General features: G+C 61.8%; 1 protein-coding gene across 2 annotated transcripts in view; it reads right to left on the reverse strand.

Annotated features, from left to right (window-relative positions):
- The window catches only part of CELSR1 (cadherin EGF LAG seven-pass G-type receptor 1), a 144,434-nt gene continuing 121,649 nt past the window's right edge, over positions 1–22,785 (reverse strand). Inside the window, exons 21-35 of one of the 2 annotated variants that reach the window (XM_059887206.1) lie at positions 21,047–21,251; positions 19,868–20,035; positions 18,136–18,262; positions 16,308–16,508; positions 11,100–11,274; positions 7,905–8,017; positions 7,453–7,532; positions 5,805–5,931; positions 4,998–5,123; positions 4,542–4,636; positions 4,209–4,312; positions 3,931–4,080; positions 3,310–3,540; positions 2,789–3,056; positions 1–1,939 (exon numbers count right to left, since the gene is read on the reverse strand). In XM_059887206.1, coding sequence (XP_059743189.1) covers positions 1,930–1,939; positions 2,789–3,056; positions 3,310–3,540; positions 3,931–4,080; positions 4,209–4,312; positions 4,542–4,636; positions 4,998–5,123; positions 5,805–5,931; positions 7,453–7,532; positions 7,905–8,017; positions 11,100–11,274; positions 16,308–16,508; positions 18,136–18,262; positions 19,868–20,035; positions 21,047–21,251 — 2,180 coding nt within the window. In that variant the 3' untranslated portion in view covers positions 1–1,929. Of the gene's footprint in view, positions 1,973–2,788; positions 3,057–3,309; positions 3,541–3,930; positions 4,081–4,208; positions 4,313–4,541; positions 4,637–4,997; positions 5,124–5,804; positions 5,932–7,452; positions 7,533–7,904; positions 8,018–11,099; positions 11,275–16,307; positions 16,509–18,135; positions 18,263–19,867; positions 20,036–21,046; positions 21,252–22,785 lie in introns of both variants that reach the window. The other variant, XM_024992922.2, reaches the window with a different exon arrangement.

Consider the following 22,785-nt stretch of genomic DNA (forward strand, 5'->3'; position numbering starts at 1 on the left):
TTCAAAAACATCTTAATTTATTGTAGACTCTTTCCTCATTTGTGTTGCAATTCCAGTGTTCTGAACATTAATAAATACACATTTGTTAAAAAAAAAAAAAACCCTCCAGTGTCTAGTATTTCTCATAAAGTCTTTAAATCACAAAAATAGGTTTACATTTTTCCTGTCTTAATAAAACTGACATTTTTTTTCTCTTTTGGTAACAGTTCTGATCAAATTAAAAACTAAATACATCTCAAGGGACAAAATCCAGTTGTGGAAGAATATGGGATAATATGAAAATGGAGTGTTCAAAGATTCAAAAATATTTCCACTTTCTTTTTTGCTTAGAAAATGCTTCCTCCATGGTAAACATTCGAAGGTACTGTTACTATTGTGCATCTTGAAAAGGCCACTCCCCTGCTAAGGCACATTTATAGTTCATTTTGCTGTGAGGGCTCTGGGATCTCATTTCATTTTCACTTGTGGTCTTAGACCAGTATCAGATAAGCTTTCCTTTACACCACGAACAACACTCGCATTTCCATCAGAACAACACAGTAGACGGACATCTTTGCGTTTTACTCGATTCTCCTCATAGTTTACGGCTTCTCATATTTGGAAGCAGCTGGGCAGATCGTTTATTTGGGCACCGATTAGAGAACAAAAGAAACACTGAAATGAGACGTGTCTGAATGATTCTGGGCCCTGTTCCACAGCCCCTCGGGCCACGCCGCACCAACTGCCCGCAGAGGGGCAGTCCCAGCAGGTCCCCGGTGTGAGTTTCCCAAAAGCAGCCCGGTAACCACTGAGCAGTGTGGCTGTGGCTTTGTCCCTCCGCACAATTGGCCATTCGAAGCAAAGTGAAGTAATTGGTCAGACTCTGGGGGTGAGACCCCCGCCTGCCTGGAGATCCTCGGAGCCTCAAAGAGCTGGAAAACTGGCAGGAAGGAATGTGACATTCTGGAAGACCTCATCCCTCCGCCCAAATCGGGGACGTGTGAACACTCGCAGTCCCGCCGAGAACAGGAGCAGACAGAGGAGCGCCCCACCTGCAGCAGCCCCGGCCGGGAAGGGGGCCAGGGAGGCCCGCGGGGCTGAGGGGCTGGCCGGCGGGCCCGTCTCAGCCGTGTGCACCCGCGTCCACGCTCAGAAGGGCTCCTGAGTCCTGCCTGGTCCCGGTCCTGTCTTGGAGCCATACCCACATCCAAGCAGGTGGGAGCTGAGGGCAAGCAGCTCAAATTCATCCGGGGCGGCCCCGTGTGACGCCCACGGGCTCCAGGCTCCTGGCTGGAAGCAGCACGGGAACCCCTGTCCAGCTCACACCCTACACACGTCCCATCTCTGCTTTCCTGGGATACCTACTGCTGGTTGCATGCCAGACTCCAGGCTGGAGTCTGCGATCACCCCCACGGATCTCCCAGGGTAGAGTCAGTACAGATGCAAAATATACAGAGGTTTTCGCCTTTTCAAAGTTCCATACAAATATACAAAAGTATCTACACCTTTGCGACAAAGGAAAGGGTTTGCCTTAAGGCACAGGCTGGCTTTGCAGGCGGCTGCGGGGCTAGCTGCTGGCCTGGGGCCCTGAGTCCTGGCCAGCCGGCCTGGCGGCTTGTCTCTAGGCAGCTCTCCTGCTGGGCCCAGTCCCGGCCAGGCCAGCACACAGTCTGGGCTCTGTCTGCAGTCTGAGGATTGAGCCGTGCCCGTCTGGGAGTCCGAGCCCCCCCATGGCCTCTGGCACTTGTCACGGGGCCTGAGGGGCCTGGAGCCTCCAGGCCACTCAGGGCTTTGCGTCTGGACCTTCAGTCACGCCAGCTGTGGGGCTGCCCCTGCAGGGACCCCTGCCCTCAGGGCCTGCTCCGCTGACCACGCGGGGGCCCCTGGGGCTCCGAGATCCAGGAGCGCGACCACACGGCACCGAGGCCTGGTGGAGGTGGCGGGCTTGTCTCACGGTTTCCTGATGGTTCAAATTGAAGTTTCGTTACTGCCTCTGCGCGTGGGAAGAAGCCGGCAGGCAGGCAGAGGGTCAGCGAGGACGGCCCTGCCACCCGTGAAGCTAGCAGCGGGGCTGGGTCTGAGGTCGGGCGGGGGTAGAGCCCCCACTTGGGGATAGGGGACGCCCGGAGGCTCCACGGAGGGCAAACTCACGTGTGGGCAGTGACACTCGCAGGCAGGGGAGGGGGCAGGTCGAAACTGCACCCCGCCCACAGGGCCACAGAGACCCAGGCCCATCTGAGTGTCCTCCACAGAGGCCCACGGAGCGCCACTGACAACCAGACTCCTGCTCTGGGCTTAGGAAGGCCATTCTGTTAATGTACTAGAAGACCCAGGCCCAGTCTTCCCACCTCCCTGGGCCATCTGGTGAGATGAGCAGACCGGTTCGGAGCTGGAGCCCACTTCCATGCCTCTGTGGCCGGGTGTCCCCCCACCCCCAGCCTCAGTCTCCTCAGCCACGAAATGGGTCAGTAATGACCCCGGGCTGAGGAGACAATGCTTAGTCCCACATGCTCTCACATCCTAGAATGTCAGGGCTGGACAGGACTCAGGGCTGGACAGGACTCGGCTGTGGCTGACTCGGCCCCCAGGATGGGGGTCTGGCCCACCTCCGGCTGGTTCCTCCTGACCCCTGCAGAGCTCCTCTCCTGGGTGGAAGCCCCTCCACGGCCCCCCAGGCCTCATCCTGGGCACCCCTGTGCTCAGACCCTGGCCATGGGCCCCTGGACCTGGCGTCCGCCCTCCAGATGCGGAGCAGAGGGGAGGCTGGCCAGGGGCCCCCGCCGCCCCTCCCAAGGCCCAGGCTACTCACTCGGAGCCGGAGCCATGGGCCTGGGCGCTGCCGGCCCGCACGTTCATGTTCATGGCCACCCCGTTGAGGTGCTCCCGGCCAGGCTCCCGGCACGGCGTCTTGACGGTGATGGCACTGTCAGGGGCGCGGAGCCCGTCGCTGGAACCCACGGAGGACGAGCGTGAAGATGCCGGGCTCTGCTCGCACTCGGCCAGCTTCTCCCGCAGCCGCGACTTCAGTGTCTTTTCGGTCAGCGGTGGCGGATAGGTGACTTTGTTTTTCAGGATGCCTGGGTCCGGGGTTGGGGGAGATGGAAGAGGTCACAGCCAGGCTGGCCCTGCCAGATGCTGGGGACGTGGGGGACTGGGGGAGGGATAGTCACACGGGGCTGCAGGCATGGCCGCTGGTCTCCCCACCTCAGGGCTCCCCTGTGTCCTGCAGGGGAGGGGTGGTCCCTCTCTAGCACCCCGTCCCCGGGGCCCTCTCCCCCAGGAGCAGGGACTCCCCAGCCCCCCGTTTAGGGGAGCCCAGGCCCTTGGCACCTTTTCTCTGCTCAGGGGGCTGGCTGGGCGGCACGGCCGCGGGCCTGGGGCCCCCACTGTCCCGGGCTGGGAGGCGCTCGCTGCAGTGGTTGCCCTGCTCGTCCAGGTGCAGCTCCACGCTGACCTTGGTCTCCACCTTCAGGCGGGGCAGCTCTCCTGGCTCCTCGCTGTCGCTCCCAGCCAGGCTCTCGTCGGGCCAGCCGGCTGAGACATGGTTACCCACGGCGTCCACTGATGCGCAAGACACACCCTCAACGTGTGGCCGCCAGCTCAGCTCATGAGCCCCACCACCTCCCGCTCCTGCTCAGCAGAGCCTGTCCAGAGGGGCGCTGACCCCCAGCCCCCCACCCGCAAGCCCAGGGGGGACATCAAGACCCAGGGAGGGCTGGTCCCAATGCGGGGTCCCCGGCTGCAAGCACCCTGCACCCCCAGCCCCGGGAGCCTCGATTCCCTGAGCGGCGGGGTCGGCTTCACGGAATCCTCGCTAGGGGGGGTCCCACAGCAGGCCTGCTTGTGCTGCCCAGACGGCGAGCAGGGGTCTGTGTTTGCCGCCGCCACAGCTCTGCCCTAGGGCCGGGCGGCCACGCCTGGGATCTGCGCCGTGGCCTGGGGCTCGCTCACCTTTGGGGGTGCTGTGCACGGGGCCCTGGGCCGGGTCCCATTTGTCCTCAGCCTCGCCCCCGTCGTCCTCGCTGTCAGATGAGCGCGAGGAGGCGTAGGAGCTGCTCTGCTCATCTAGGGAGAGCTCGCTGTCCGAGTCCGAGTCATGGCCTGGGGAGGGGGCAGGTGGGGGGCTTCCTGTCAAGGGCTGAGTGAAGCCACCTGGGTCCAGGCCAGAGGTGGGGGCCTCAGGGCAGCCGGCCCCCGGAAAGGGAGACCACCCACCATGGGACACATACCATGGGGCTTCTTGGCGCTCCTGGGGACAAAGGATGCGTCCGGCTCCCCGTGGCCGCCCCGCGCTGGCCCTGAGGACACGCTGAGTTTCTGGCCCCCTTCGTCCCTGGAGAGGGGAGAGGGTGGGCTCAGCGCCCCTGCGCGGGGAGGGGGGACACGTGACTGGCCACCCAGCCTTGCCCTCACCCAGTGCCCCATGTGTGTGCTAGGGTGGCCCTGCCGGGCCCAACCAACGGGACACATGACGGGGTGGAGGTGACAAAGCTGGCGTTTGCTCTGGGAGCTGTCCCCGCCACCCCGCCCCGCGGCCACAGCAGGGCCCAGTGCGGCCTGACCTGACGGTGCTGTCCAGCGAGGCCGTGGACTCGCCCAGGGCCGTGCGGAACACATCGGGCTCCTCGCCGTACGTGTTGTTGCAGTTGAGGGAGCGCTGCGGGGCGGGGGGCTGGTGAGCGGACGAGCGGAGGCCACCGGGCCGTGGGGGACGGCTGGGTCCCCTCTGCAGGGCTCCACGCAGCAGCCTGCCTGCACCCGCCGGGCGCTGGGCACAGCAGCCTCTCCGCCCCTGGTCGGGACCCCCGCTGGCCTCGGCCTCAGGGGACCAAGGGCCGCGGCGGGACAGACACCGACCCTGTCAGCCCACTCCTCCCAGGCTGCAGGGAAGGCGGCTGTGCTCCGGTTCAGGCCTGTGACGTCCAAGTGGTGGGGGAGGCGAGACCAAGGAGCTGCATCTGATCTGCGTCCCCTCAAGCCTGGCCCACCCTACCCCGGGGCCCGCGGGCGCCCCCTACCGTCAGCAGGGTGGCCCTCGTGGTGGCCGAGTCGTCGGCGTACGGCTTCTTCCCAGCGAGCACGCCTCTCAGGTGCTTCCGGACCTCCCTGTTGAACACGCAGTGCAGCAGGAGCACCGCCAGGCCCTGCGGGGCGGCGCGGGGTCAGCGCGGCTCGGCCTCGCGGGGAGACACCCGGCTGCGGCCACCCCCGCGTGCCTGCCTGCCCAGAGACCGCGCGGAGCCCAGCAGGGCCCACACCTGGCCGCCCTGCCCTGCCCTGGGCGCTTCCGATTTCTCCAGGAGGGGCCTGGTAAGGGCAAGCAGCCTGCCGCCAGGTGCCTGGAGGACCATCCCCTCCTGGGCCCCAGCCCTCGGGGCATCTGGGCCCCCAATGTCGCATCATCAGTCAGGGTCTGGGGAAGCCCTCGATGTGGGCTGTAAATGGTCAGCACTCTCAGGACACAGCGGGGTCTACACCCCGCTGGCTGGGACAGCGTGAGGCCCGTTCCAGCTGAGCAGACCACTGTGTCCTGACAGACACAGCGGGCCGTGGACCGGGGTCCCTGGGGCGGGGGGCTGCGAGCAGAGCTGCGTTTGCAGCAGCAGGCTTGTCTTTGGCGGCAGGACCACGACGAGGCGTTTCCGTAGCCCCGCACACACCGCGGTGACACCGGCCAGACAGCCGCGGCGTGGTCCCGTGTGTCCGGAGAGCCAGGACGCAGTCTGGATGGCAGGTCAAGGGTCTCCCCGGGGGGCAGGAAGCAGCACGGGTGAGCCCTGACCGCCCCAGGGCCGGCCCCGCAGGGTCACTCCCCGGCCGCCCACCTGTAAGCAGCTGAAGACGGCGAAGAGGTAGTGGAAGGCGAGCGCGTCTCCGTTCACAGCCAGCAGCCCCAGCAGCCAGGTGGCGCTGATGAGCAGCAGCAGCAGAAAGGCGGTCCTCAGGAGGGCGCTGGGGGCGGGGCAACGGCTGAGTGTCGGGCATGCCCCGCCCCTCCGCCATCACCCGCCCCCCCCACCCCGTTCCTTCCCACCACCTCTCCAAGCATCTACCACGGGGCTCACAGGGGAAAAGGCAGGTGGAGCTTAGCGGGGAGGTGAAACGCAGGCGAGGACTTAACCAGCAAAGGGGGAGGTCTTTTCACTGGAAAATGCCCTGATGCTGGGAAAGACTGAAGGCGGGAGGAGAAGGGGACGACAGAGGATGAGACGGTTGGATGGCATCACTGACTCGATGCACATGAGTTTGGGTAAACTCCGAGAGTTGGTGATGGACAGGGAGGCCTGGAATGCTGTGGTCCATGGGATTGCAAAGAATCAGACACAACTGAGCAACTGAACTGAAATGAGGTAATCAAGAAGCTGGGGGCCAAGATAGGGGACGGGCCGTGTCCACAGTGACGTGGAGAGCCTGGTGCACAGGCCTGGGAGTTTCCGTGGACCCGGAGGAGGTGAGGGGCAAGAAGAGGGGTGTCAGGCTCCCCGTGCAGGCTACTTGCTAGGGCTCCCCGCTCCCTGCCTCCGTCTCCCCAGCTGTCAGGGGGCTGGCGATGTGCACCCCTCGTGGGGTCATTGGGGTGGCGGGACCATGTGCATTAAGGTGAGTTAAGTGCTTGGAAAGGTGCATGTGCGTGGTGGAGGAGGTGGAGGGCGGTGGAGCCGATGACCAGGCTGCCCTGTGTCCCCTGCCCGGGGTCTCCACCCCTCCACAGCCGTTTCAGACTCTGCTCTTCCGGGGGTGTGTGGACAGGAGCCTCCTGTTGCCTCGAAGCTCCTCCTCACACACCGTCCCGTTCCTGGCCCCAGCTTGGGTCGCCTGGCCCAGTGGTCACCCCTGCTCTGACCATTTCGTGGCTCCTGGGCCCCACGCTGTGCTCTCAGCTGCTGCCCTGCCTCCCCAAGGCTGTTCTGTAGGTCCCCCGCCCTGGTCCAGCCCCCAAACGCTGGAGGCACCCTCTCTGCGGGGCCCCCACTCTTGCTGTGCTGCACGTCCTCTCCTCTCGCTGGGCGAGTACCTCCCCTCCTGCGGCACCAACATCACCATCATCACCACGGCCTGGAATGTCCCACTCCGCCCCCACTCCAGGCACCTCCCCCATCTGCTGTCACTGTCCCCCCCGCCCCCACCCGGGTGTCACCGCTCACCCGTCTCCCTTCGGGGACTCTGCCACCAAGCCCCGTGTGTCCTGCACCCCGAAAACCTCTGGGGTCCAGTGCGCCCCTCCCTGGTCCAGGCTGCCATCCTGGCCCCCCGCCCCAGGCCCGCCGGGCTCAGCCCAGACACGGCCAGACTCAGCCGCCCGCTCCCCACTGCAGCCCGCCGAGCCCCACTGCTGTGACCCCCTGACCTGGCCCAGAAAAGCCAGCAGCTGACCCGCTGGGTGACGGGCACATTCACAGGCTCTGCCCGGCGGGGGTCTCAGAAGGGGCTGGGTCCAGTCCCGCCCACTGCCCGGGTATAGCACCAACTTACACGACCCGTTTTCTTTCATAATAATGGCGCTTCCTCTGGCAGGAAACCTTTGCAGACAGGACAAAAATGACTGTATTGACCTGAAAAAAAACAACAGAAAATCCCAAAGTCAGGTGGCAGCCTCACAGTACTGTCACAACACACCTTCACAACCCAAAGGCTTCTGAGGGTCTTCAGCCCTCATCTCGGGGGGTGTGCCCCTGAGATGAGCCCTCAGGGCCCAGGAGCCTGCTGGGGGCGGACGCTGAGTGGTCTGAGTGAATGTGGATGTGGTCCAAAGCCTGGAATCCACGGGTCTGAGGACGCAGCTGCATCACCGGGAGGTCAGCCCCTCCAGTCCCGTCCAGATGGCCAGTGGAGCCGGTAACCCATGGGCTCTCAACACCACTCAACTCACGCGAGGGGCACCCAGCCTCCCACACCTCTGAGGATCAGGGGTTCTGAGCACTCACAACTATCACGGTCCCGATGGGCCCCGCGAAGCTCCAGATCAAGGTGTCTCGAAGGGACAGCCAGCAGAAGTCCGGGTTTCCGTAGCCCTGCGGGTCCAGGCCCACCGCAAGTCCTGGACAACAGGCAGGGGACGAGTGAGGGCCGTCCCGATGAGGGGTGGCCCACACCTGGGGTGTCCCCAGCCCCCCAGGCAGGACCCTCCGCCCTGGAAGGCTCAGAGGAACCAGGCTGCGGGGCTGGGGGCGTGTGTCCTCAGGGCCCAGCACGTGGAAGACATGATGGGAGCACGGCTGGCCGGGGACTGACCCGAGGCTGGGCCGGGCTGGAGCGGGGTCCACGTGGGCCGGAGTGTGGCCGGAACCATGCCTCGTTCCAGCCGAGGTCCCGGGAACCGCCTTAAGTTCTTTGGCAAGAGGCTTAGGCGTTAAAAAAAGGAAAGCACCCAAAACTGTTCTTAAAGCGAGTTAGAAACATGAACGGTCTGAACTGAGACTCCAGCGCCGCCTTAGAGGAGCAGTGTTTCTGCACTGGCGGTGCCCCTGCCCAGATCGGGGTCGACCGGGAGAGGGTGTGAGGCAAAAGGGCACTGAGAGCAGCCTCTCTCCCCGTGGGCAGTCCTCGTCCTCGGAGGGACAGGCTGCCTGTGCAGGACAGCCTCCTGCTGGCTCCTTCGCAGCACGCCTTGGGCCGGCCTGGGGCCAACAGCGCCCGTGATTGTTAGCCGGGGCTCGGCGCCTCCGGCTCGCAGGTGAGGACGGCCCCACTTGGAGTGACCACGTGGACCCAGCTCGAGTCCGCCGGCACAGAAGCCCTTTGTGGGGGCTCGAGTTTCTCCTACGAAGGTCCCAAGTGTCCCAGTAGGGGCTCGGCGTGGCCTCAGCCCCGTGAACTCCCACGTGGCTGCCTTGGAGCAGCCTGAATGGTGTTCCCTGAATCTCTGAATGTGGCCTTATGTAGAAATACAGTCTTGGCAGATGGAAGTGTGCTGGAGATCTAAGATGAGGTCATCCTGGATTTAGGGTGGGCCCTTGGAGAAGGCAGTGGCAACCCACTCCAGTACTTTTGCCTGGAATATCCCATGGACGGAGGAGCCTGGTAGGCTGCAGTCCACGGGGTCACGAAGAGTCGGACACGACTGAGCGACTTCACTTTCACTTTTCACTTTCATGCATTGGAGAAGGAAATGCCAACCCACTCCAGTGTTCCTGCCTGGAGAATCCCAGGGGCAGCAGAGCCTGGTGGGCTGCCGTCTATGGGGTTGCACAGAGTCGGACACGACTGAAGCGACTTCGCAGCAGCAGCAGCTCCACCCAATGACTGGTGTTCTCAGAAGGAGATGGAGGTCTGGACACAGACATGGGGGAGGAGAGACGGGAGGGACGCAGCCACAAGGCCAGGCTGCCGCAGCCAGGGGACCAGAGGGGCAGACTACTCCCAGGGCCTCCGAAAGAGAGCATCCTGCCTACCCCTTGATCTGTACTCTGGCCTCCAGGCCTGCGAGAGAAGAAGCTTCTGTTTGTCTTTTAAGCCCCTCAGTGTGTGATACTTTGTCTCAGAAGCCCTGAAGTGGGAACACCTGTGCTTAAACCTCAGCCCACGCTGGCCAGGACATCGGCTCCTGAGCGTGGCCCTGGGGCTGGCCATCGGACTGGGGCTCATCTACAGGTGGGACATCTGTGCACGCAGCGAACTCCATTCCCATCACAAATACTACTACGGCCCCAGGCCACGCATGACCGGCCACGGGGTACATTACAGACCAGAAGCCACACTCTAAGTTTACTGGGGGCACAGAAAAGTGTGAGTCACTCAGCTGTGTCTAACTCTTTGCGACCCCATGGACTGTAGCCCGCCAGGCTCCTCTGTCCATGGGATTCTCCAGGCAAGAGTACTGCAGTGGGGTGCCATGCCCTCCTCCAGGGGATCTTCCCAACTTAGGGATTGAACCTGGTCTTCTGCATTGCGGGCAGATTCTTTACTGTCTGAGCCACCAGGGAAGCCTGGAAAACCAGATGGCACACTTTAACTCTTCGCTTTGTAAAATAAGCAAATCGGCAAATAATTCCGACCTGACTTCTTCACTCCTCTTCATAGAATTTAATGTAAATAAAATCTGACATTCTGGTCTCTGAGGTTAATTTGCTAATTAAAAAAAAAAAAACAAGTAATAATTGAGGCTCTGAGCAGATTGGAGATGAAATTCAAGATGAGGTGAGTGTCCTGAGTGTCCAAGCAGGACCAGGTCTTGGCTTCAGGGTTTCAGTAGATGGGCAGTGGGGGCCCCTGAAACCAGCTGCTCTGAGCCCTTGTTCTTCCCAGTCTTTGGGGCTCAGAGACCACCTGACTCAGCACCTTTCTCCTGAGCTGACCAGAGACATGCAGCATGGTGTGTCTGCCAGGGTCACTCTCTGGGTCAAGAGGGGTGGCTGCCAGCACGGGAGGCCCCACTGCCCCCCCAGCAGCCCTGGACAGAGGTGACAGTGGTCACTCAGGATCCCTGGGAGCCCAGGTGCTGAGAGGAGAGAGGGTGCCGCTCACCTGTTGTGATACCAGTGGGGATCTTTCCCCACAGGAAGCAAACTTTGACTTCCTGATGTTTAGAGAAAAGTGTGCTGAGCAAGTGCCACTGCTCTGTTCGTTCATTAACTCCTTCTTCCATCCACCCGCCCACTGATCCAACCACTCATCTACCCATCCATCCATCCATCCTAACCATTCATCCATCCATCCACTCATCTCTCCACCCACTGATCCAACCACTCATCTACCTATCCATCCATCCATCCATCCATCCATCCATCCATCCATCCTACCCACCCATCCATCCACCCATCCATCCATCCACTCACCAACCTGTCCACCCACCCATCTGTCCGTCATTCACCATCCATCCACCCACCCATCTGTCCGTCGTTCACCATCCATCCACTCACCCATCTGTCCACAAAGCGGCAGACGTGGGAGTTTTTGTCTGTTAGGTGCCAGAAAGAACCCTGAATGGCCTGAACCCAGCCCTCAGTGTGCTCACACCTGACAGGGACACTGAGTGATCACACTCCTGTGAGCAGATGTGGGTGCTAGGTGCCCAGGACGAGGCCAGAGAGCTCCCCTGCCAGCACCTGGGGGCACTGACGTGGGTTCCTGCGATGTCCCGCGGGTCCCTGGCCGGGCGTGGCCGCTCTGCGCATGCTCACCTGTGACGATGGCCGGGATGCCCCAGCCCACCACGTAGTAGAAGCGCATGGGCCCCGCGTCGATGTTGCGCACCTCGGTCAGCATGCGGTAGACGTGCAGGCTTTCCACGAAGGTCCAGGCGAAGGTGCTCATGTAGACGTAGTGCAGGAGGATGGCGATCACCGTGCACAGGAACTGCGGGAGAGGCAGCGGCTGAGTGCGGCCCTCCCCCTGCACGGTGGGCTGACGCGGCTTGGGACGGGGGTGGGGGCGCCTGGGGGCGGGGCGGGCTGGAGGGAGTGGCGGTGGGGTGAGGACCAGACCGCATGGGGCCGAGAGGGGCTGGGGTGGGGTCCTGGGGAGGGACCAAATCCGGCACGCTGCAAACAAGAGGGCACGCAGGTCTGAGAAAGGAAAGCAGCTCAGTCGTTTTCCCTGATTGACCCAAGTGCAGCTGAGCGCCAAGTGCCAGCGTCTCAGGCTCCCCACGCGGAACAGAGCACAGGGAGTAGGTGCCTGGGGCCCCAGGACACCCGTCCCCCAGCCGAGGTCAGCGCCACGAGTGAGCCTAACCCGGGGTGATGGGTGCACTCAGCCTCGAGAGATTTAGAAGCTAGAAATCTGTATTTTCACCTCATGGCTCCAAATGTTTTAATGTTGCCATTTCATTTAACACTAAAAAATACGTATCATGGAGACAGCTCAGGCTGTGGCCCCGATGGTGAGCGTGGCCTTCATCCACCACTCGGGCTCTGCTGCAGGTCTCCGCAGTCCAGCTGCGGCCGGTGAGATGGAGCCTCAGCCCTGTGACCACGCCATCAAATAAGAAAGAAATCACCGTGCCTGTGCTGATTTATCGGGGCCTCTGCCTCCCACGGAAGAAAGCAGGGTGGGCAGCGTTTGTCATGTTTCTGTCCCCGGCTGGTGGGGCCGAGTGTCGGGAAGAGAAAGTCAACCTCCATAGTCGAGGCTCAGCTTTCCGGCCTCTGGGGGCCTTGGCAACCAGCCCGAGTCCCTGGACACCGAAGGTGGGGCGAGAACAGGAGGAAGATAGTGTTGGGGGGGCGGGACTGGGGACACTGTGGGATCGGGGCGTCCAGCCTGAGGCCAGGTGCCCAGGGACGGAACTTCAAGACCTCTGCCTTGGCCCAGAGCAGCCTCACCCGTCCTGCTGGGGGGAGGCTGGCTGCCCGGTCCGGGAACCCAAGGCCCAGCGGCTGGGCAGGCTTCCCTCCAGGTCCCAGGAGGCTGGACTGGCAGGAGAGCAGAGGAAGGACAGATGCGGGGGAGGAGGAGAAAGTCCCTGGTCACCCCTGCGGGGTACCACAGACCCCTGCGGAGCCACACCCTCTGTAGAGCCACGCCCCTCGGAGCCACGCCCCCGAGGGTACCACACCCCACCGCGGAGCCACGCCCCCGTAGAGCCACACCTAGCTGGGCCACGCCCTCGCAGAGCCACGCCCCCGCGGAGCCACACCCCTTGAGACATCCTGTCCAATCCTCACTGCTATCTGGCCAGCCCGACCTCCCCGGGTCTCACCGTCTGTGCCAAAGAGACACTTCCGCCCCAACAGACACCGAGTTGGAGACCGAGGGCCACCACTTGATGCACGCTGAGGCCTCTCTGCTCAGTCCCGGGCAGCCTCCTCGTGAGGGGTCCCCAGGCCCCAGGCTTGTTGGAAACACCAGTGCCACCTGCCATTGAGTCCACCTGGTGTTCTCTCCAGGAACAGAACCCCGGACATGTGGGAGGGACCCTTTTTAAGATTAACATCTGTCAAATGCAGCAGGAAGCGGGAACCCAAGCAGAAGCAAAAACAGAACCTTAGGTGATGGCTGGAGACACACCCTGTGCCTCCAACGCTGCACAGGAAATGGGGGAGTCCACCCTTAGGGATGGGCAGAGCGGTCAGCCTGGCCGCAAAGGGTGAGACTGAGGCTGGGTCCGCCCCATACCAACCCCCAGCCCCGCTGTGCAAAGCACAGCTGGCTCATGTGTGTGTCATGTCCGACTCTTTGTGACCCCGTGGACTGAAGCCCACCCAGCTCCTCTGTCCATGGGATTCTCCAGGCAAGAGTACTGGCGTGGGTTGCCATTTCCTTCTCCAGGGGATCTTCTTGACCCAGGGATTGAAACTTGCGTCTCCAGCATTGGCAGGAGAATTCTTTACCACTGAGCCACCTTTGACCCATGGCTGGCTCAGCAGAATGAAGAAGGGGGAAGAGACTGGTGTGCTGCCTTATATCACATGAAAAGTAAACCCACAAAACCACCTTTGGGGGGGAAAAGTCCCCATGCGCCAGAAGCCGATGTTTTAAAATGTAATGGGACCATACATTCAGGGGCTTCTGCACCAAAAGTACTACCTTTTCCAGAAACAGAACAAAGACAAACACTAATGCACAATAAATCATTTCAACCTGCCAGTGATCCGGGAGATGAAAACCTCGCCTGGAGAGGGGACTTCAGTTTACAGAAAACCCATCAAAGCCAGGCGCGGCGCCAATCCCGAGAATTACGCGCACGGCATTCCTCTTATTCGTGCTCACCAGCGCGTGGAGACCGTTCAGCTCCCCTTCCAGAGGCCGGTGAGTCAGAGCTTGAAGCCAGCAACAGCCCCTGAGCGTTTCTCACGCCGGGTTTGGTTGCGAGGAGTGGCCCATCCCCACCTCTCCGTCCCTCTGTTCAGACCACTCAAAGACACCCTTGAGGGGTTTTGCCCTAAGTCACGCAGCCCCCCTCCCCCCGCCCCCGGCTGGCGCAGGGATAGGGACTCGCAGGCAGGGAGAGGGGTGCTGAGCCCGGCAGGTGCAGAGGGGCAGCTCAGTCAGTCCAGCGCCCCCACCTGCCCTGGGAGCCTGACAAATACGGGCCCGTCCTCTGTGCCAGGCCTGGCGAACCGCCAAGGTCATCATGGAGCCCTCTCAAGGTCGTCTGCTTGGACGCCCTGCCTCTCTCCCTAACACCCTCCTCCGGAGGGTCAGAGAAGGGAGAGCGCTAACCTGCAAGGGCCCCGGGGCCAGCAAGCCAGTAAGGCTGTGCCTTTTTCCTAACACTGCATGCTCTCCGGGCCACCACGCTCACAGACACGCTTCCTCCTGCAGTGAGGGCTGGTCCCTCATGCCCAGCTCTGCTCTTCCTCAGCCCCTAAAGACCGGTGTGTCCAGGCTCACCCAGATGCGCCGCTGTTCCCAGCTCACTTGGTGGCGCCCCCTTCTGGACACTCGAGGCATCGCGCCCCCGCCCCCTCCCTCCATGTCCGCAGGGTCCTGACCCCTGGCCCTCTCCCCCTGCCCCGGTCCTGGCCGCGGCTCCACCCCCCACCCCAGGAAGATGCCATCCTGGTGCCCCTCTGACCTCCAGCCTCAGCCCTAGCCACCCTCTTCCCTGTCACCATCCGTTTACCAAAACGTAGACCTGGCCCTGGCTGTCCGTGGCACAGGGCTGCCTGCCAACAGAGATGACCAGAGATCCAGGCCCCTCCCACCGGACAGTGACGGGACCATCCTGCTCAGCCGTCCTCTGGGCTGGCGCAGCGCTCCCATCAGCCCCTGCGGTGCCAGGTTGGCATCTGACACTCCTAACGCCCCACCCTTGTCGGCGTCTGACACACGGATGGAGGCTGCAGCGCTTCCAGGGTCTGGGTCTTGGGCAGACTTAACACAGCGCCAACCACGAGTCCTCACTGCATGAGGGACGGAGGAATGACACCTGTGTCAGCAGCAGGGGGCAGCTGGAACGGCCCACTGAAAGGCTAAGGGCCCACTGCTCACCACAGGAGAGATCGGAATTAGGAAAGCAAACTCCGAACTTCCTGCCATCACTACGTGTGCACATGTGATGGTCAGTGGGCCTCATGTCGTCCCAGGGCCATTGGGGTCACCATTTAGTGATGGACCCTGAACTCAGACATGATGAACTGTCGGCCCTGGGCCGGGTTACCCAACCTGGCCGGCCCCGGGGCTCCCCACCTGTGAGCAGGAATGCTGCCACCCCCAGGGCCCCAGGGAGGTTGCCAAGAGCCAGAGCACGCAGGCAAAGCCTTGGGCACAGAGCCCGTGCCTCCTCCTTCACCCCCATCGAGGGGCTGTGACCCCTGGTCTCTGAAAACCTCTTTGGGAAAAAGGAAAAGCCACTAGCAGCCAGCCAGGGACCAAGCCACACGCTCCCTCCTCCTTCTTGCCTTTTTCTCCCCTCCAGGGCAGGTCCCTACCCCAGGCCCCAGGGACCTCGACCCAGCCCCGTCAGCCATGCCTCTGGGACTCAGATCCCTCACATCCTACAGAACAGCCTGTGCCCTGCCCCCGCTCTGGCTGCAGCCAGCATCTTTTACCCTCTCCTTCCTGAAGCCAAACTACTTCAGTCTCGACCAGGTTCTCCAAGTGCTGTCGTTTCCACCCCCTCCTTTGTTCGTTACCTTTTAAATAGACTGTGGCTGGTGGGCAAGAATGCAGCTGATTATATACATCTAGCCCCATAATAGGCAGCTACCTTGCTGAACTCTTTAATCATTTCTTATAATGTGTCTGTAGGTTGGTCTGGATTTTTCTGTGAGGTCCATCATATCAGATGTATAATCACCTAACCATAACTTCCAGGAGCCTAGGTAACACCCCACGAACCCATGTGATGCCCCAGGAGCCCACGTGACCTGGGGTGGCTTGAGAGAGACGCCCCGTATTTAATGTGATCACACTGACGTTCATCCTTCCTCCTCTCCCCCACGATTCTCTCTCTCTGCAGGCTCCCTTCTCTCGTCACCCTGCCGACCCAGGACCACCGCATTGCCTGTCCTGAACACCAGTGCTTTCACAGAGAGTGTGGCCATGACTCCCCAGAAAATGCAGGGCTGGGAGACATGGCCCAGCAGGGGGCTTCAGGCTCAAGTGACAGCTTGTAGGACTCTGGGGTCTCAGAGTGTACTCTCAGATGTAATTGCAAGCGTCTGGATCACAAAAGTGAGAGTTGATGTGCACAGAGCTCTTGGCTCCCAAGGTGACCTTGCAGGGAGATTCCTGCCGAGGGCTAAGCAACATGCCCACATGCAGGGCCTGGGTCCCCAGCTTCCCACCAGACTCCCAGCCTCACTCATCCCTGGAAACAGCCGCAAACACGCCGCCCGGCCCCAAGAACGGGTGAGAAGACCCCTCCTGCCCCAGCCCTGGAGAAGGTCGGTCCACGTACGTGCCCAGGTGGCCCCACAGGGGGCTGAGGGCAGGGTCCTCACCGGGTTCTCGGTCTGGGTGATCCCGATGACAAAGACCAGCTGGGAGGAGAAGAGCGCGGCGATGAGGTTCTTGTGGATGCCATTCAGGTTGGAGCGCAGCGTCCGCACCAGCGCCAGGAGCACGAAGGCCACCAGCAGCGCGGCCAGCGATAAGGACACGGCCGCGTAGGTCACGATCTTCAGAGGCAGGACCTCCCCGTGCTGCGGGCGGGTGGGCCAAGGGCGGGAGAACACGTGAGGGCCGTGGCTCTGACGGCGTTTTTGCACAATCAAGACACACTGATGCTTAATCACGTGGACAGGAGCCAGGGTGGCTGCCACGTGGCTCTCAGGTGCATGCTCAGACTCGGCCGAGATGGCCACGTTCATGTTAGGTGTGTTTTGCCAAAGTAAAAACAGACAAAAAAGTGGGAAAAAAAAAAAAAAACAACTTTAAGCCTAACTTGCACTGTCTGGCAGGAGGTATGGAGCCAATTCTGAGCTGAGAGACCTTCCAACAGAGTCTCAGCTCATGCAAAAAACAAGAGGTTTCAGAGCTGCAGGAAACCACAGTCGTCCCCTCTGATTTTTTTTTTTTTTCAAATATTTTTCAAAATAGGACGGACACCCGTCTAGGGTCCGGCGCCCGGTGGAGGTTCAGCACTTGGGAAACAAACAAACTGGTTCTATGGAAACTTCTAGAAGCACTGCTCTGAACGGGCACGGAACCGTGAGCCAGGCTCCCGGGGGAAGCGAGGAGCCAGGCCTGGGGGGCCTCGAGTGATCCGCAAGTGTGGCAGCACCCACTCCCCGAGGCTGGGGGCTCTTCAGATGCCTCTGGCTGTGAAGCACCCGGGCGTGGGGGGCCTCGACTCCTACTCTCGTTTAAGTTCTTCTACCAGGACTTCCTTCTGCCTCCTTTGCCTGCGAGGCTGCTCCTGGTGCTGCCCAGCTTCCTGGCCATCTGTGGACCCCCAAACCCGCCCCTCTGTGGACAAAGATGATTCACAATTAACCCTGTCCAGGCCGCAGGCCAGTGCTTCCCGCTGGAAAGTGCCCCTGCCCAGGGGAGCCTTGCTGTCCTACCGCCCAGAGGCGCAGTCTCTGCTGTTGACACTCTGACGCCCGGTCGGCAGCAGCTTGTGGCTGACTCACCTCCTGAGGACGGGACAGACACTTGGGCCGCTGCAGACCGGGCGTCCCGGGAGGGACGATGGCCGGCTGCCCGGGGCACATGACAGGCCTGAATACAAGGTCAGGTACCCAAGCCACCCGGGCCGGCTCCTCGACAGCAGCACACGCCCCCGACGGCCAGCCCCACCCTGCCCCCAGGCCCCATGGCCTCATCGGAGGCCCACGGAGGCCACTGAAGACTGGAGGTTAAACATCAGCTGCCCACCGCTTCTGCGGCTCCTGACCGAGCCTCCTCTGTCTTCCCGGGGGTGGTGTGTATGGCGTTGGAGGGAAATAACTCTATTGTTCCCCCCTCCCCGGTCTCGTGCAGCATAAACCGCATCACCTAACAGGCTGCTGAGCTCCCTGCTTTGAAGTGAGGTGTATATTCCAGGAGTTTCAGCCCGAGGTTCGGGGCGGCCATCACAGTTTTTAACTTACAGTGTGGCCTCTGTGAAAACCCCTTCTGGGGGGTTTTATTATGGGAATCCTAACACAGTCTGGCCAGTCCTCCCAGAACACAGTTTGCAATCGTGGCATCGGTTTGTTCAGAGCCCTTAGAAGGAGAGGCAGAGCTCGCAGAGGGGTAGGCGTGGGGCCAGGCTGATTTTCCAGAGGGATGGGTCCCTGGACACACTGGCCAGGTGGGCAGGGGCGGCCCTGGGGTGGTGCCCACCTCACGCCGGGAGACGTCCATGAGCACGGCTGAGCTGGCAGCATGGCTGCATCGGCAGGCGACGTGGGTCCGGTTCCGGGACAGCAGCTCGCAGCCTTTGGCCGACCACCCTCCAGTCCTGCCAGTGCTGCAGAGGAAAAGGGGGTGAGGAGGGGCCTCTGAGGCCCTCCCGCCCCGCTGGAGCCCAAGCAACGTCCTTGCCGTGCCTTGGCCAGGCGCCACTGTCCCCGCTGTGAGGACGCAGGCTGGCCGCCCCGGTGACCGTGTGAACCCTCTCCCTTCCCTTCCCAGGCCTCTAATGGGCACCCTCGGAAATTCACGTCTCATGCGTCATCCCGCAGTAAAACTTCAACGGGTGTCACAGGCCTCTTTGTCGGAGACATTAGTCAGTTGTTCAAACAGCCACTTTGTGCTTTGGTCTCCTTTTGAGTCTCGATGATTTAGGAAGAGACCTGGTGTGTCCGTTTCACACTTTCATCTTCAGATTGCACACAGTTTTATGGCAGCCGCCTGGAAGCGGGGCCCATTATTACCCTGTTTTACTGAAGGGAAGCCCCAGATGACAGGCTGCCGCAGGGCCCTGCCCTCCTGACTCTGGGAAAGCCAAGCGACGTCTCTGATCCTTAGTCTATTCATCTGTGAAGTGGGATGTGAAGGCTCACACACGTTTGCCAAGAACATGAAGGTCAGGCCGGCAGGTGCAGCACAGAGGAGGGCGGATCGTTAGCGCACCGCTTACTGCCGGGGTCTAATCAAGTGACCAGAGAGACAGCCGGGCCCAGCGTGCGCCAGACAGACCTCAGCGCCGCCCTCCTCGTCAAAGGGGGCCCCTCATTCTCTTTTGTAAGCCAAGCGCCTGCTACCCTCCGGGCGCTATGCTGGCTGCTCGTTAACTAGAATTTGGAAAAACCAGAAGGAGGGGGATGATGCGTGGTCTGTGCCGAGCCAAACCTGCCTCCCAGCGGCAGTGCCAGCCCACGGCCCCGCAGGGCCCCCGCGTCAGACACCCTGCCGTCAGCGGATCCACAATGTCAGGGAAGGTCTGGGCTGCACTGGAGCGAGCTCAAGGCTCTGTCCCGGGTGCAAGCGTGGCGTGCGGGGGTTGGACACAGACGGATGCTGCTGCTGTGGGCGGGGCCTCTGAGCAGTAAAGCCAGCCTCAGCAGCTGCCATGTGGGTCTCCAGGGTGGGACGGCTGAGGTCAGGGACTCTGGTCTGCTACGGGGACCCCTCCCTCACATCTGGGATTTCCCACTGTCAGTGCAGGAGGACCCTGGACCCAGTCTCTGACTCCCACCCCCGTGTGTCCAGAACGAGCCCCCGCCTTGTCCGGTGGTGACCGGGGCACCTGTTGGCAAGAGTCCTGCAGGGCTGGGCTTCTCGAGAGACCACCGTGTGTGCCTGTGCAAGTGTGTACACGCTGTGCACATCTGTGTTTCCAGGCATGTGTCCACGTGCACTCATGCACACACACGCCTGGTCATAACTGGGTGTGTGTGCACACACATGTGTTTCCAGGTGTGCATGCGTGTACATGCGTGTGTACTTGTGCTTATGGAGGGCTCTGACGCCCTAGGAGGGACTGAAAGGGGAGAAAGCGACCACAGACGAATGCCCCCGACCAGGACGCTCTGCCAGCGGAGCGTTGGGGACCTGCGGGCAGGCACCCTGGCTCAGCAAAGCTCCCCCAGAGACACACAGCGCTGGGGGCAGGGGGTGACGTCACCCTTACGTGATGGAGTGGTTCCAGGACACGCAGACCGGCTTGGTGCGCTCCTCGGTCTCCAGGAGGGTGAACTCCACCAGGATGGGCCTCTCCAGGGGGCTAGGCAGCGGGGCCCCCTCGCTGTACACCACCGTGCTCACCACTGGCGTGTTGATGACGGGCCGGTTAGGCAACCTGTAGGCAGAAAGCAGAACCCAGGACAAACCCGCCTGCGGCCCCGGGAGGACACAGCTCGGGGGTCTCTCAGGAGGGACCAGACCAAGCGGGCAAGCTCAGGGCCTTTGCCCTTGAGAGCGTGTGATGGGCTGGGGGAGGAGGAGGGCTGTGGGCTTGGTGAAGGTTTAACCCCAGACAGGAGAGCACACGCCCCTCTGGGACAGAGGTGGACTCTGGAAATTCAACATGAAGAGAAGGAATGAGCGAGCAAATGTCGGGCCCCACAACCTATAACAGAACTGGATAACCCTGGCCTGCAGGGAACGTCCCGGAAAAGGAACGAGATGCCGTTCTTGTGGCTCTGGGAGGCTTCTTGTCCAGCCCCCGGGAGGGGCGCACATGAGGACCTCAGCCCCGGGCAGGAGAGCTGCAAAGTGACCCGAAGGTTGAAAAGAGCCAAGCCTCCGTGGGTGCCTGCCTCTGCTCAGGCCTCAAAGCCCTTGGGTGGCATTTGATTCTTCAGCCAGTGTTCACTGAGCTGCCCTCGGTGAGAAAAGCCACCTCACTGGGAAAGACGCTGATGCTGGGAAAGACTGAAGGCAGGAGGAGAAGGGAGGACAGAGGATGAGATGCTTGGGCGGCATCACCGACTTGATGGACATGAGTTTGAGCGAGCTCTGGGAGACGGTGAAGGACAGAGGAGCCTACGGTGCTACAGTCTGTGGGGTCGCAGTCGACAGGACCGAGCGACTGAACAACAACTTGGGCCTGGGGCCACTGGCAGCTGGTGGCAGGCCGCGGCGACACGGCCAAGCCGGGGGCGTGTGTCGGGAGGGGCACTCCGGCAGAAACACCAGGCACGCTCAGAACGCCTGCCGAGGCAGATCGCGGGGCAGCGGTCTCTGGCCTGGAGCCGGGGTCACTGTGCAGTGTCCTTGTACAGATGTTCCAGTGGTCGAGATTCTGACCTACAGGCGCCTTGGAACCTTCTGGAAATTCCTCCACCCCGCCTCCTGGAGTCAGCCTTACCTGAGGCTGCGGCGATCTGGGTCGTAGTGCTCTGGCAGCAGCTGCCCCAGGGTCCGGTAGATGAGGACCAGGGCGATGGCGAACTGCCCAGGCTCCTCGGGGTGTCTCTTCTGCCTCCTGGACGGGGCCTCCATCTCGGTTCTGGGCTGCGGGCGCGCCATCTGGGGGGTGGTCTTGCGACCGGCCGGCCTCGCCGTGGGCCCCTCTGCAACGGAAGCACAGAGTGAGGATGGGGGCCAGACACCTGTGATCCCACCAGACCGCTTTCTCCTCGAGCCCGTGAAATCCATGCAGGCTCTGTGGAAAACCCTAGGCGGCTCCTCAGAAGCACGAACATGGAACCGCCCCGGACCCTGCAGCCCCACTTCTGGGTGTGCCCTGAAGAGCCGGGGGCAAGGGCTTCACTGAGGCGTGCACACCGCGCCCACGGCCCCCTGAGTCACGGCAGCCACGAGGTGGAGCAGCCCAGGTGTCCCTGCATGGATGACGGGCTGGCAGAACGTGGTCCATCCGCACGGGCCACAGCGTGGGTGAACCCGAGGGCATGGTGCTCCTGAGAATCCAGTGGGACGCTGTCGACCCCACTCACGTGGGGCCCCAGAGACCCCTAGGACGCACAGAAAGCAGCTCCCCGCCACCCTTGCGGGAGGCTCATGGCCACACCACCCACATTCCCAACAACCCACAGGGTGCCCGCTGGGCCTCGTCCAGAGGTCACCTTGGGAGGCATCTCCAGCCAGCACACACTGCCCGGAGCACGGGCTCCAGGGAGGCGGGTGGTGGGAGAGGGTCTTCCCTCTGCTGCCGTGATTGGGTGCCGCAGGCGGGGGGCCAGCCTCAGGGTGGCCGGCCGATTCCAGCAGACGCCCCTCTGCCCCGAGGCAGCCACCCACTTTCCACATCCTCTTGACCCTGCTCAGGGCTGTGCCGGTCAGCAGCTGGTTAACAGCTCCAGTTGACCATACTCTGCCTGGTCAGCAACCCTGGTTAGTCACACTCAGCCTAGTTAACAACCCTGGCTAGTCACCCTCAGGCTGGTTAACAGCACTGGCTAACCACCCTCAGGACAGTTAACAATACTGGCTAGCCACACTCAGGATGGTTAACAATCCTAGTTAGTCACATTCAGGCTGGTTAACAGCACCGGCTAACCACTCTCAGACTGGTTACCAACCCTGGTTAGCCACCCTCAGGATGGTTACCAACACTGGTTAGCCACATTCAGGCCAGTTAACAGCATGGCTAGCCACCCTCAGGCTGGTTAACAACCCTGACTAGCCACCCTCAGGCTGGTTAACAATCCTGGTTAGTCACATTTAGGCCGGTTAACAGCATGACTAGCCACCCTCAGGCTGGTTAACAATCCTGGTTAGCCACTCTCAGGCCGGTTAACAGCATGGCTAGCCACCCTCAGGCCAGTTAACAACCCTGGCTAGCCACCCTCAGGCTGCTTAGTGAGGCAGGCTGGCCGACACTGGCTGTGGCGTCAGCAGGGCGTGAAGGTCAGTGTCTGAGCAAGGGGGTTGTGGGCTTGGTGACGCCAGAGGGGGCGGGGGTGAGAGTGGACAGAGGCTTGGAGCCCCCAGGGCAATGGGGCGGGGAGAAGGGGGTCTTCCAGGAGGGACACCCGAGCGGCCGGCAGGACACGGGGGGCCAGGGGGCCGGACTGCACCCCGGGAAGCCCAGCCATGAGGGTCTCACCCACATCTCGGGCTGGGGGAGCTTAGGGTTGCGGTCCT

This window comes from Bos taurus, chromosome 5 (assembly GCF_002263795.3).
Source record: "Bos taurus isolate L1 Dominette 01449 registration number 42190680 breed Hereford chromosome 5, ARS-UCD2.0, whole genome shotgun sequence".
In the NCBI taxonomy this organism is placed as follows: Eukaryota; Metazoa; Chordata; class Mammalia; order Artiodactyla; family Bovidae; genus Bos; species Bos taurus.